Source organism: Mastigoproctus giganteus, chromosome 14, assembly GCF_048544385.1.
Source record: "Mastigoproctus giganteus isolate SK-2022 chromosome 14, ASM4854438v1, whole genome shotgun sequence".
In the NCBI taxonomy this organism is placed as follows: domain Eukaryota; kingdom Metazoa; phylum Arthropoda; class Arachnida; order Uropygi; family Thelyphonidae; genus Mastigoproctus; species Mastigoproctus giganteus.
Genome location: NC_143588.1, coordinates 12,121,998 through 12,135,586, shown reverse-complemented (window position 1 = coordinate 12,135,586; position 13,589 = coordinate 12,121,998). Strand labels below are relative to the sequence as shown.

Here is a 13,589-nt window from a genome sequence, read left to right as displayed (position 1 = left end):
GAACCCTGGTCTAATCAAGAAGCGTGTGCTACGCACTGCTGCTCCTCCCACCTGGCTACGGAGGCGCCTTCATGACTGTGAGACTATTAGTAACCCTGTACCCCCACGTCCAATCCTGACATACGGCACTTAATATATTATAGGGGACTACCCAAGTGTGAACTGATGTAAGCAGAGGTTAAGGGGGTTTGTCCACATGATATGGAGAAATGCCACCTTTCTGTTACCAGGCAGTACTAGGCTGATGACAATCATCTACCAGTACAATGCCATCATTTTGCTTATTGAAGGCTTGAAGTGAGGGAACCCATGTTTAGTCTCCAGAGCAAAACTCCTGTAAACCTTATCCAATCTATTCCCTCATGCAGTATGAATGATGTCCTTTGAGGTTATAATCGGCATCATGGCCAGAAACAATCTTCCTTACATTTCGAGGGTACAGCTCTAAAACAGTGTTCGCAGGCCAGCTGCTAGATAGTCCACCGGACCGAACCTATTGGTAACTCTCTAGGAGGCTTCCAGGTCAGTTAGTGTGTAATCGCGCTGGCTCTACTCTGCCAGATAGTGACTGGAGGAAATCTGAGTAGTGTGTATGTGGGGGGGGGGCATTGTTAGGAACCGGGTATGCCTTACTGTGCATATGCCCTACCCAACAATTTTATTACTTTATTTGACATGTCCTCTCCGCCTTTTCTTACCACTGAACACATCATGAATAGTCAAAATAATAGAGCAAACTTATCTGCAAAAAGATCTAAAACATCCCAAATATTTCCTCCTTCATTTCACAAATATACGTGGAACATTTGTGAAACAGTGTCACTTACAGCCTGCCAAACCATATGTACTTTTTCTGACAGAATTCCAATTGATTGAGTCGACTACTGCTCATCTCAGTTGTCCTAATTATTATTGGCATACAAGGGAAGAATCCTGTTAATTTGTTTCTCGATGCAGTTTCACTTCAGATGTATCCACCACAGAAATATTCACTGCTGATAAATAATTTGAAATGATGTGGGTTCTGTGATGAATTTGTGCACAGTAGTCTAGTGTTAACAGTATATACTAGAGGGGTATCAAAAAGTTTGTACCCTTACCTAGAAATAATAGCCCTAGAAAGGTGAAACTTCTCCCATCTATGGATCAGTTGTTTAATGCCTTGATCATAGAAGTCTGTACTTTTTTCCTGAAACCATGATTCCACTTCATTGATGACTTCCTGAGATGAATCAAAGCAGCGTCCATGCAATGAGTTCTTCATTTCTCGAAACAAGAAGTCTGAATGTGCTAGGTCAGGAGAATAGGGTGGGTACTGTAGTAGTTCGAAGCCGCACACAAATCCAACAGTTGGCGAGAACATTGCATTCAGCATTGCTTCTGCAAAGGTGCCAGCAATCTTGGAACCCATTGTGCAGAGACGTCAGACATGTGCAGATGGTCATTAAAATGCTGTGTGCAGACCCATAACTAATTCCCACTGCATTTGCGATGAAACGAATTGTCACACATCTGTCACTCATCACCAGTGACTGATGTGCTACAACCTTTGTAACCGCCTCACTGTCTGTGGATGTTGATGGCCTTCCTTCTCTTGGCTTGTCAAAGACACTTGTACGGCTGCACTGGAACTCCCTTTTCCACTTTTTTACAGTGTCATGGGATGGACAATTCTGCCCATGCATAGCTTTAATTTCTTCGTAAATTTCCTGAGCTTTTTTGTCCTGAGCAAATTGATCACTGCTCAATACTCCACTTTATCAACCATAGCGTCCTTCCTCAGATTCCAGGCTCCACCTCTGGTGTACAATCACCTATGGGAATGAAATTTCACATGTTAGTTATTGAATATGTAGACAACTTATATTAAAAACAGCATGTTCCTACTGATATTTTATCTAGGTCAGGGTACGAACACTTTTAATACCCCCTTGTATATTAGCTTAAACTTACTGAACTTACTCTACAATCCAGAAAGAAAGGAAGGAAAGGATGTGGAGACAAAGGGCTAGAGTGTAATTCCCTGAAGAAATGAGACGCAATCCACATCCCCTGAATGTTTTAGGGATTTCTCTGAAGCACTTTATAGTAGTTCACCTGTGTTCAAATATTTCTTCAGAATTTTTAAAGAAGAAGATGAAATGTTAACGCTTGTTATTTACCTAGATTTTAGTTATGCCACAGGTTATCCAACATTATCCAACATAGTTTGTATGGGAACAAATATAAAAACTTATACTTATTGTTCCTTCATTCGGCTTCAGTTCTAAAAATTATACAGAAAGTGGTTTTATGATTTAAAAAAAATTACGTAAACCCGAAGTTATACAACTAGGGTTTATGTAAGTCAGGGACTAACTGTATATATATACAGTAATACCCCGAAGTTACGCGATAGGTGGGTCCGACGAAAATCGCGTAAGTCGAATTCGCGTAAGTCGGGGTACAACTTTGCATATAAATACATATAAATTTTGCTTAATTGGGACCAAGGACTAACAAAAACACTAGTTTTGAGGAAAAATATTAATAAAATTGCAGTTCTTTATACATATTAATACAAAATACGTATTAAAAAATCAAATGACTTACGTTAAAAAGTTATTTCGATGTCGATGGCTTCATAAAATCTAACAAATTCGTCTGACGACACAGCGCGTTCTTTTTTTCACGCAGAATTTCTTCGTAGCAAGCTAATAAATTTTTTATTCCTTGCTTTGTAGCTATAACGCGTTCTTCGTTGAAGTCTATGTTTTCTAAAATTTTTAAGCCCTTTACAATTGAGCCCTTTTCAATTTTCAACCTGTCAAGTTTGCAATTGTCATGTGCTTTTCGCCGTTGCTTCATTTAGGCCTGTAGCACGTGCAATATCACATGGTCTTTCATTTCGCTCAAAGCGTTTCACAATTTCATATTTTTTCTCTATCGACAGCGGCGGACTGACCATAAGCCTTACCGTGGAAACCCCGGTGGGCCAGTGTGATTTTGGCCATAAACCATAGTATGAGGCCACTATAAATTTTCCCGGGTAAGAATTTTTGACCCAGTCCGCCTCTGTTTATCGATACAGTAATTGCTTTTCTTTTTCTCTCTGAATCTGCAGTGTCTTCACAGGACGCTTCCTTTTCACACCTTTTAATTAAGTATTTCACTCATTTTTAGGGAATAAAGCACAATTACAAAACGAGGAGGCACGCTTGATACGCATAAACAAAGCTACGCCCATGTAGCAACTGAATAAACAACACCATAAAGGCAGAGATACGCTATTAGCACCTCACATTTCTAGGGGTTACTACCATAAAACAATAAAAATCCAGTTGCGTTTCTGCTAGTGAAATCTGTTATAAACTGGTAGTAAACTCGATCTAATTGCATTTGCGATTATACCGATAGCTGGAATTGTGTTGGTTTTTACGTTATTATGGTGAAATGTATTTCCCCTTCACTGATATAAAAAACATAAAAGCAGCAAAATTGAATTTTGTTCATCTTTCGCTCTCATTCTCCGCCGTCGCACCGTATATCGATAACATATGAAAAACGACCTTGAAGATAGTGGGCGGCAGCGTTGCCAAACGAAAAAATCAAGAACCGCGTAAGTCGGGCTAGCGTAAGTCGGGGTATTACTGTATATCCCCAAATTAGGCTGCAGTGGGGGCAACCTACCAAGAAACTTCTCTGCTCTGCCGGCTTCATGTATCCTCTACTGGCACATGACATGGAATTTGCTGACACCAGCTTCAGCTGGCCTTGCTGGTGTGGGATTACTAACAAAGAAAAATTGCATGCCCACAGTGTTCTCCCCCCAATACATAGGGTGCCCTGAGCCTATTACTTTACTCCCCTCCGATCCCTACCTTCATTCCCCACTTTCCATCCCAACGCTTTCACCTGGTGGACCACCACAAATCTTTTTCTGTTCTAAACAATCCTTTCCATGTGGAGGATGGGCTTCCTATTTCCAGGTGGAAAGTCTTATCATCCATCCTTCTATATCTTTGTTACTCACATTGCCATCTGTCTCCCTGCTCCCTTTTTCACTTTTCCCCACAAAGTTTTTCTCCCCTAAAACTCACACCATCTCTGGCCTTTATAGAGTTTGTACTGACTCCCCCATAAGTGGGGGGGAGTCATACAAATCTTAACACTCAACACCATAGCATACTATCTTTAAGCTATAAAAAATTTAGTCATCCTTTTTCTCTTGTAATAAGGAAGAAATCACAACCAGATTGGTATTTCCTCTAAGCTGTTTATTATTAACAGTTTTTCTTTGGCATATTCTTGATTTCTGTTCCATTAACCTTGTTATCTCCCTTCTTTCTGCATGGCTAGTCTGAATTGCAAGTAGCGTATCTTCAAAAAAAAAAGGCTGAAATTTCTAACTTCTCCAAATTATGATGGGATCCCCACTTTTCTACAATGTTAAAAAAGAAACAAAATCTATTTAGAGAAAAAAACAAAATAGTTCTCGAAATTGTTCCCATTTCCAGTGTTTAAAATTATAGGATAGCTATAGCCAAATTTGTGAGACATAAAAGGGGATGAAATTCAAAAATTCCTTTCTTTTAGGATTTTTCTGTTAAAAATTTGTACCAAAAAGTAATCCTTCCATTGCACAATTGCTTCACTTGGGCATGCAGCTCAACTTTATTTATAGGGCTGTTTTCTCCCCAAGTCATAAGGCTCAGGGTCACCTAGGGTGGTACAGCCCAAATAAAGGTCTCTCAGATCACTTGGGGGAAACAGTCCCAATAAGATGTAATCAATAAATTATTATGGGAAAAATTATAGACAACAGTCAAAATAATTGATTGTCGCATTTTCATTATTGATTGTATGCAAATTTGAAATTGATATGAATAAAGACGAAGAAGGGAAAAAATGACAGTGGAAGGGATTAACTAAAGATGAAGTGCTGTTACCACTTGGGCAGCAGTTCCCTTCCCTCCCTCCCTCTGTATGTATGTATAGAGAGGGAGAATATCATCAGATCAGATTCTCCCCCTGTCATTTCCAAAACTACCTGAGTCTGCTGTGTTGGCAACAATTCTGCAGCCAACATCAATTCCTTTAACTTTGAAACACAACGTAAAAGATAATTAACTAGCTACCTGATACATGGTATTTCTGCGAAAAAATTTTATTTGTTGCATAGAGCATTAAACTACAATACATAAATAAGCTTTCGGCTGGGTGGCAGCCTTCATCGGATTAAAATACTTGAATGGCAGTTAGAATAGAGATGCACTGCCAGGATGGTGCGTGAGGCGCCTGGTTAATTATTTGTTGATGTTTGTGGCTGTGACGTATTGTGGTGACGTGGCCAGCGTTTGTCTATGGATAGAATTACTGACTCTGTGATGGGATTTTATATTTAACGATTCCAACCAGGTATGCCTTAGGTAATGGTGGGACCTGTCCACAACCACGACATCGCGGTGTGGGTCGATGTCGTGGTGGGTTGTCCAGACATGCTCAGTCTGAGTGTTCCACATCTGCCAAACGGATCGCCCTTTTATGTTCTGAGAGGCGTTTCTCGAGTCGACGTCCAGTCTCTCCAAAGTAGCAGCTCGTGCAGTCACGGCAAGAGATGCGATAGACCAAACCACTCTGTAGAAGGGTGGGGACAGGTGCTTTTATGTTGGAAATGAGAGAACGCAGTTTCTTGCCTGGGAGCTGGATGCACTTTATCCCATGTGATTTTAGGATTCTACCGATCTGTTGTGACAAGTTGGGGTAGTATGGGATGAATGCCCTCGTGGATGACTCGTCACTGTTGGCGTTGCTGTTGGTCGTCATGTTGTCGCGTGCTTGTAGATCACACCTGTCAAGGACGTCGATAGGGTAGCCACACCTCGTAAGGTCTACTTTGACTCTGGTGACCTCTTTGCGTCTTTCATCTGCGGAGCTGGAGTGTGTCCAGGCGCGAGTTAGCAAGTTTCGGGCAGTGGAGAGGAGGTGGCCCCGTGCGTGTGCTGACCGGAAGTTGGTAAATTGGCCAGCACACATAGGCTTACGATAAACTGTCGTCTTCAAGCATGTGTCTTCGCACCGGACAAGTGTATCTAGGTATGGTATAGAGTTGTTCGACTCCAGCTCAATCGTGAATTTTATGAAGGGCGATAGTGAGTTGAGGTGGGTTAGGAGTCGCTGACCTGAGTCTCTATGGATGACTACAAACACATTGTCTACATAGCGACACCAAAAGGCGTCGCTATGTAGACGTAATCTGAACAAGATTACGTCTATGTAATCCCATCGCTATGTAGACGTAATCTTTGCCGTTCTTCCAAAACACCCACCGATCACCGACATCGCCTTGGGTGTGGAAGCAAGCTTATCACGCCTCCCAGAAGATGTAGCCAACACAATCCACTTAAAGACTGCAGCAGTTCTACACCATGCTCGCCCCGTCTCTTCAAACCTCAGCCGTATACAGATTTCTACCCTCAAGGCACTGAAACAGGATACGTCCATCATCATTCTACCGGCGGACAAAGGCCGTCGTACGGTTGTAATGAACCGCACTGATTACATGGCGAAAGCCTTACTGCTCTTACAAGACACTACCGTCTACAAACCCTTAACCGTCAACCCCAACAGGGCTTTGGAACGATGGGAGTCAGAGGTGAATATCCTCATCAACACTTGGCTGAAACAAGAGAAAATCACACAGTCAACCCGTAATTGCCTCCGGGTGTCAGATCCCACGGTTTTACAGCCTGCCGAAGGTGCATAAAGAAGGCACAACTCTAAGACCTATTGTATCCTGCTGTGGATCACCGACTTACGAGCTGTCTAAATTTGTCTCGAGACTTCTTTCTCCTCTAGTTGGCAAGACCATCTACATCGTCTCCAACAGTGTTGAGTTCTTAGAAAGGATCCGCACTATATCCATCTCGCAAGATCAAGTCATGGCATCGTTCGATGTCATATCACTCTTTACCTCCATCCCAGTGGAACTTGCCATCTCTTGTGCAAAACAACTCTTGGACAATGATGGAACCCTTAGCGACAGAACTAGACTGACGCCTGATGACATTTCCGCCGCCCTCAGACTCTGCTTAACAGGGGGTGCAATCATGTTTAATGACTCAATCTACCAGCAGATACATGGCACAGCCACGGGTTCCCCTGTCAGCTCGGTCACAGCAAACATCGTAATGGAGGAGTTAGAGGGACGTACGTTTACACACGCACCGGATCACATCGCCTTTTGGTGTTGCTATGTAGACGATGTTTTCGTAGTCATCCCTAGAGACTCAGGTCAGCGACTCCTAACCCACCTCAACTCACTATCGCCCTTCATAAAATTCACGATTGAGCTGGAGTCGAACAACTCTATACCATACCTAGATACACTTGTCCGGCGCGAAGACACATGCTTGAAGACGACAGTTTATCGTAAGCCTATGTGTGCTGGCCAATTTACCAACTTCCGGTCAGCACACGCACGGGGCCACCTCTTCTCCACTGCCCGAACCTTGCTAACTCGCGCCTGGACACACTCCAGCTCCGCAGATGAAAGACGCAAAGAGGTCACCAGAGTCAAAGTAGACCTTACGAGGTGTGGCTACCCTATCGACGTCCTTGACAGGTGTGATCTACAAGCACGCGACAACATGACGACCAACAGCAACGCCAACAGTGACGAGTCATCCACGAGGGCATTCATCCCATACTACCCCAACTTGTCACAACAGATCGGTAGAATCCTAAAATCACATGGGATAAAGTGCATCCAGCTCCCAGGCAAGAAACTGCGTTCTCTCATTTCCAACATAAAAGCACCTGTCCCCACCCTTCTACAGAGCGGTTTGGTCTATCGCATCTCTTGCCGTGACTGCACGAGCTGCTACTTTGGAGGGACTGGACGTCGACTCGAGAAACGCCTCTCAGAACATAAAAGGGCGATCCGTTTGGCAGATGTGGAACACTCAGCTATCGCCGAGCATGTCTGGACAACCCACCAAAACATCGACCCACACCGCGAGGTCGTGGTTGTGGACAGGTCCCACCATTACCTGAGGCGTACCTGGTTGGAATCGTTAAATATAAAATGCTCGGACACCTCTTTGAACAGGAACAGTGGTTGTCAAGTTAATCCCATCACAGAGTCAGTAATTCTATCCATAGACAAACGCTGGCCACGTCACCACAATACGTCACAGCCACAAACATCAACAAATAATTAACCACGTGCCTCACGCACCATCCTGGCAGTGCATCTCTATTCTAACTGCCATTCAAGTATTTTAATCCGATGAAGGCTGCCATCCAGCTGAAAGCTTATTTATGTATTGTAGTTTAATGCTCTGTGCAACAAATAAAATTTTCTCGCATTATGAATCCGGAGCACGTAGGCTCTTTTCTTATGGTATTTCTGTACACAAAATTAAAAATCCTTCAGCTCTTAAAGGTTTTGTCCCATTTTTATCTCCTTTTCTCTTTTAAAGCTTATATAAAGAAGCATTACTTCCTGTCCTCCTCCAACAAATTCTTCTGGTTGAGTTTCCAAATAATGCACTGGAAATAATGAATCTCTACTGTCACAAATCTTTTGGAAATTTTCTTGACGGATTTCAATCAAAAGGCACAACTTGTCATTATCTTTCTGGATATCACTGCTGCCTTTGATTTAATTGCTGTTCCAGATCATTTCCCCTTCTTAATTAGTTCTGTGCAGTTTCAGGTGACCACTTGAATGCAGTTTCACATTCCAATTTATTAGTCTCCTTCATCAACAGGTACCTGTTCCTTTTCACTGCAGCAGACATGTATAATAGGAAGTGTTTCACCTGGCATTCCACACTGAGAAACCCTTTCAGCCTTACTTTTCTAATCCTTAATTCCCCCCCCCCCCTTATATCTTCCTTTTAGGGTGCGGTGTTTCTCCTCTTCAGCCAATCTGAAAGCCTTGGCCATTTCTAAGGCTCTTAAGGCTAACTTAATCATTGCCTAGAAATCACAAAAAAATTATTTCAAGTCTTTTGGTCTCTCTATAAACACAGTAGTTTTTGGATGAGAATTCCTTTTTAGTACTCATTTCCAAGAACTCTCTTGAAAAAAACATCACTATTAAGAGACTGGTACATATTACAATTCATTGTTTTCCAAAAGTTTATCAAGGTATTTCTTTACCCTTCCATTCTCTATGATTCTGAAGTTGTCTAGTGCTGCCTATTTCAATTTGAAGAGCATTCTAACAGTGGTGCCTCCGTAGCCAGGTGGGCAGGAGCAGCAGTGCGTAGCACACACTTCTTGATTAGACCGGAATTCAAGCCCGTGACCACCAAATACGAAGGATGCGGAAAGGTCAGGGAATGACCACCGCATATCCCCGGAGCAATATGGCCTTAGTTGCTAATGCTCCTGAAAATCAAATAACAACAACATTCTAACAGTAGAGTATTATTTTCTGACATGGGCTAATTTTAAATCTGGTTTTGTTTACACAATATCTAGAACTCGATTATCCCAAAATTTGAGTTTTCCTGACATTCTTATTGGCTTAAAATCTGTATCGTCCTTCACCAAATTATACAACCAGCATTGGCTCGCATCTTCTGTTTGGAGCAAAATTAGCTGGTATATTCTCCCTTAAAAATGCTGTAATACAAGACAACAGAATTAAATACCTTTATACATTTTTTTTCTCCTCCATTTTCATTCCTACACCTTATTAATGCATTTAATATTTATCACTCACAAAACTTTTGCATTGGAATAATTGATACTTTTTTTTTTGACATAATGCACTGCAAATAAATGAAACGCATTCAGGGAAGTATTCATAGACACTACTAGCTTTGTCGTGATGAGAAATACTGTTCAAGACTTAGACCTAAATTTATGTCACGTGAATTGATGCTACTTGTGTCTGAGAAGAAAAATGCTTGGGTGGCATCTAGAATATCAGGTCATACAGAAGCCTGTAATCAAGTGACAAAGGAGATTAGGCAACATCAGTTCCCTTAACTTTGAAAGACAGATTATGAGAGGTCTCTGGCAAACAATAAAAAAGAAAAGCAGATGTAATGTTGTAATGCAGATTTAATGTTACTGTGCAACACTATTAGGAAAAGATGACTAGGACATCTCTCAGCAGGAGTCATGCTTCTGCGTGATAATGCTATCCTACCTCTCCTGAGAACACAGCAGACCGAAGTCTGAATTTTTGATGATAATCCAAAATTCATCATCAAGTCTTCTGTGATATGAGCACCCCTATAGCCATGACTTAGTCACTAGTGATTATCATCTGTTTTGTTCTCTTAAGAAGCATCTCTTAAGTTGCTGAATTGAAATGGATTTTGAAGTTCAACAGTGCACATGGCCTGAAATTCTGTGCTTCTCCATTGCAATCACACTGTTACAAATGTCTTGCTTGCCATAATGACTGTGTGGAATAATAGTCTACATGTGTGATGGATACAAAATGTTTGTTTCAAATAGAATTATATTTTTACATGGACCAGTTACTTTCTGTTTATGGCACATCCCAAGTTTTTTTTTTTTAGATTAAAAGGCCTGACGTAGGCCAGGAGCGAGAGTGCATGGCACGCGTTCCTTGAGTAGACCGGGGTTCAAGCCCTTGACTACTAAATACGATAAATATTTGTATTGACGATTTACTATAAACTCTACTGACTTGGTTGTCGTGCCGGAGTATAAACAGAAAAAAAAAAAAAAAAAAAGAATTCTTTTAAATTTTTCCTAGACACATATATTGACGTTACAGAAGTTAAGTTTGCTCTTTGATATTTCTGTGTAAAAATGGTTTACTTATTTAGGAGCATTGGTGAGTCTTTTAACCTTGGATCCACAGCAGTATGGTTCTTCTGCTCAAACTGGAATGAAGATAGTAGAAACTCTTGTTCCTGCAGATGTTGGAGAATCAGAATCCCAGTCACTTCAGACAAAATCAAGTGCAGCTGGACAACAAGGTAATTTTCAGGTTATTATTAGCTTTATTTTAAACTTTTAGCTTATTTAGAGCTTTGTCTTCCCAGATTTTTGCCACTTCAAATAATAATAATTTAGGAGGAATGTTTATTAATACCACTTGTCAAGCATTGTAAATTGCATTAATATACTTGTCAGTTTTCCTGATTTATAATGACCCATCTTGTGTTTTTTTTTTTTTTTTTTATTATTATTACCGCATTATTCTTATTATTTTATTTTATTATTTTTTTTTTATTTCCTCTTTGTGTCTCTGATGTAACCTAGTTTTCCTTCATCTTTTTCACAAAAAAAAATGGAAAAAAAAAAAAAAAACCCTATGGTTTACTTTTAAATATATATATACTTAATCGCTAATTTTAAGTTTTAAAACTTTCAGTTGTAATGTAGTAATAGAGTATGCATGAGACATTCATTTAACATGGCAATCTGTCTGCTCAAAGCCCCTGAGGAAGTAGCAGAGGGAGATGGCCATGTGAATGAATGTATTTTTTTCCTTAATTTTTCTAAAATTCTTTCTTAACTTTATTTTATTTTATTAATAATTTCCTTTTTCCTCTAACCTTATATATTCATTTAAAAATTTCATTTAATTTTTCAACATATATCAGTAGGCAAGCCAGCAATTGCTAGCACTCCAAATGCTAGACAGACTGGCCTTAATGTCTGAAATCCCTCCCACCCAAATAAAAATCACCCACAAATGCAAAATCAAAAATTATATATATACACAGTAGGCCCTCGATTTAACGGACAAAAAATTTCTCTCCTAAAGGAAAAATTTAGAACCGTTTTTTTTTTTATTCGCGAATAGTGTGGGCTTAAAATTTCAGGGGAGTGATGGATGGCTGTGGCATTTTCAAAAGAGCCACGGCATTATTAATAAAAGTACCTGTGGTGAATCTTTAGGTGCAGATGAAGAACAAGTTGAGGCTTTCAGAAAATATCTAAATGACCTCATTAAAAATGAGTGCCACATTTTATCACAGCTTTATAATGCTGACAAGACTGGGCTTTTTTATCGTGCTGTTCCTGAAAATACCCAGGCTTACAAGCATGAAACAATCACCCCTGGTCATAAGCTAAATAAGAAGTGAATTTCAGTTTAATTTTGTGCAAATGCTGATGGCTTGCATCGGCTTCAGCTTATGGTAGTTGGTAAGACAAAAAAAACCTCGTGCTTTAAAGGATTTAATGAACCAGTTACCGGTGATATATTCCCACTCAGAAAATTCCTGGTTTACAATGGATATTTTCTGTGACTGGTTCTTTAATCATTTTATTCCTGATGTGCAGCGTTATCAGACATATGTGCTTAAAATTTCTTCTCATGAAATAAAGGCTGTTTTACTGCTAGGTAGTGCACCTACTCACCCTAGTGCTGAGAGGTTAGTTAGCAGGGATGGGGGAATTCAATGTGTTTTTCTACCTCCTAACACTACTTCACTGATGCAGCCGATGGATCAGGGTGTAATTGTTGCATGCAAGAGGTTGTATAAGAAGACGTTTTTGGAAGAGGTGATGGTTGTTTTGGAAGAAACAGAAGATGCAGAAGAAGATACAAGAAGCACCAGGACACTGCAAAATTTACATGCATACAACATCAGATCTGCTATCTTCAACTTAGCAGCTGCATGGAAAGATACGAATATTACTACCTTGGCCAATGCTTGGAAGAAATAGTGACGTAGAACCTGAAATGGGCTTTGAGGGAGTTGAGGCATCTAATTTTTGGGACATCTTTCTGAGGACCAGAAACAAAAATGCAACTGAGAATGATGTGGAACAGTGGCTCGAAAATGATGAAGATGATCCGGGCTATCAAATTTTTTCTAAGGTAGAGTAGAGATTGCAGAAATGTTCTTCATGAAGAACAAGAGGATGATGATGATGACAAAGAATCAGTTGCACCTCATCCTAAATTGTCTGTTATAAGACAACATATGGATGACATCATACATTATATTGAATCATCATCAGATCCTTATTATGGACATTTTAGAGAATTTCGATCTACAGTAATAAGGAAGCAGCACCAAGGTGTAAGGCAACTGAAGCTTGATGATTTCTTCAAGACCACTTCATCAACTGGACATGTTTCACCAGAACAACTGTTTCTGACTCTGAAAATTGTGATTCCTTTTAAATTAATATTAATATTATGTATCTTTTTAAACATTTTTTGTATGTTTTTTTATTCAATGGAGTTTAATAATTTTAAAGTATTTTTTTTTTTTTCCAAAAAAGCAAAAGGAAAAACAGATAGCATTATTATTGAAATTGCACACAAACTGAAAGAAGTCCTGCATTTAGCAATAGCTTTGAAAAATGCAGATAGCAGTAGTCAGGATTCCAAGCAATAACCCATTTTGGAGACCTTTCCTAATAATAATAATAATAATAATAATAGCAATAAATCATAAAATCAAAACAGTTTACTCTAAATACCTGTGTTGGCAGGTAACTTTATAAGGTACAATATTAGTATTAGTAGTGGAAAATTATGTAAGGGATAAGAACACTATGCACTACATCCATCTCCTCTAGTAATTTGTCTAATACTTCCTTAAATTTGTTCCAACAAGCTATTACTGTTTGCCCAAAATCAAAGTTTTGTA

The 13,589-nt window shown here is 39.9% G+C and overlaps 1 protein-coding gene across 1 annotated transcript in view; it reads left to right on the top strand.

The window, feature by feature from the left end:
• The window catches only part of Bap170 (Brahma associated protein 170kD), a 557,627-nt gene that overhangs the window by 304,793 nt on the left and 239,245 nt on the right, over positions 1 to 13,589 (top strand). The window contains exon 12 of the mRNA XM_090388941.1: positions 10,800 to 10,952. Within this exon, the coding sequence (XP_090245067.1) occupies positions 10,800 to 10,952 (153 nt within the window). The remainder of the gene's footprint in view (positions 1 to 10,799; positions 10,953 to 13,589) is intronic.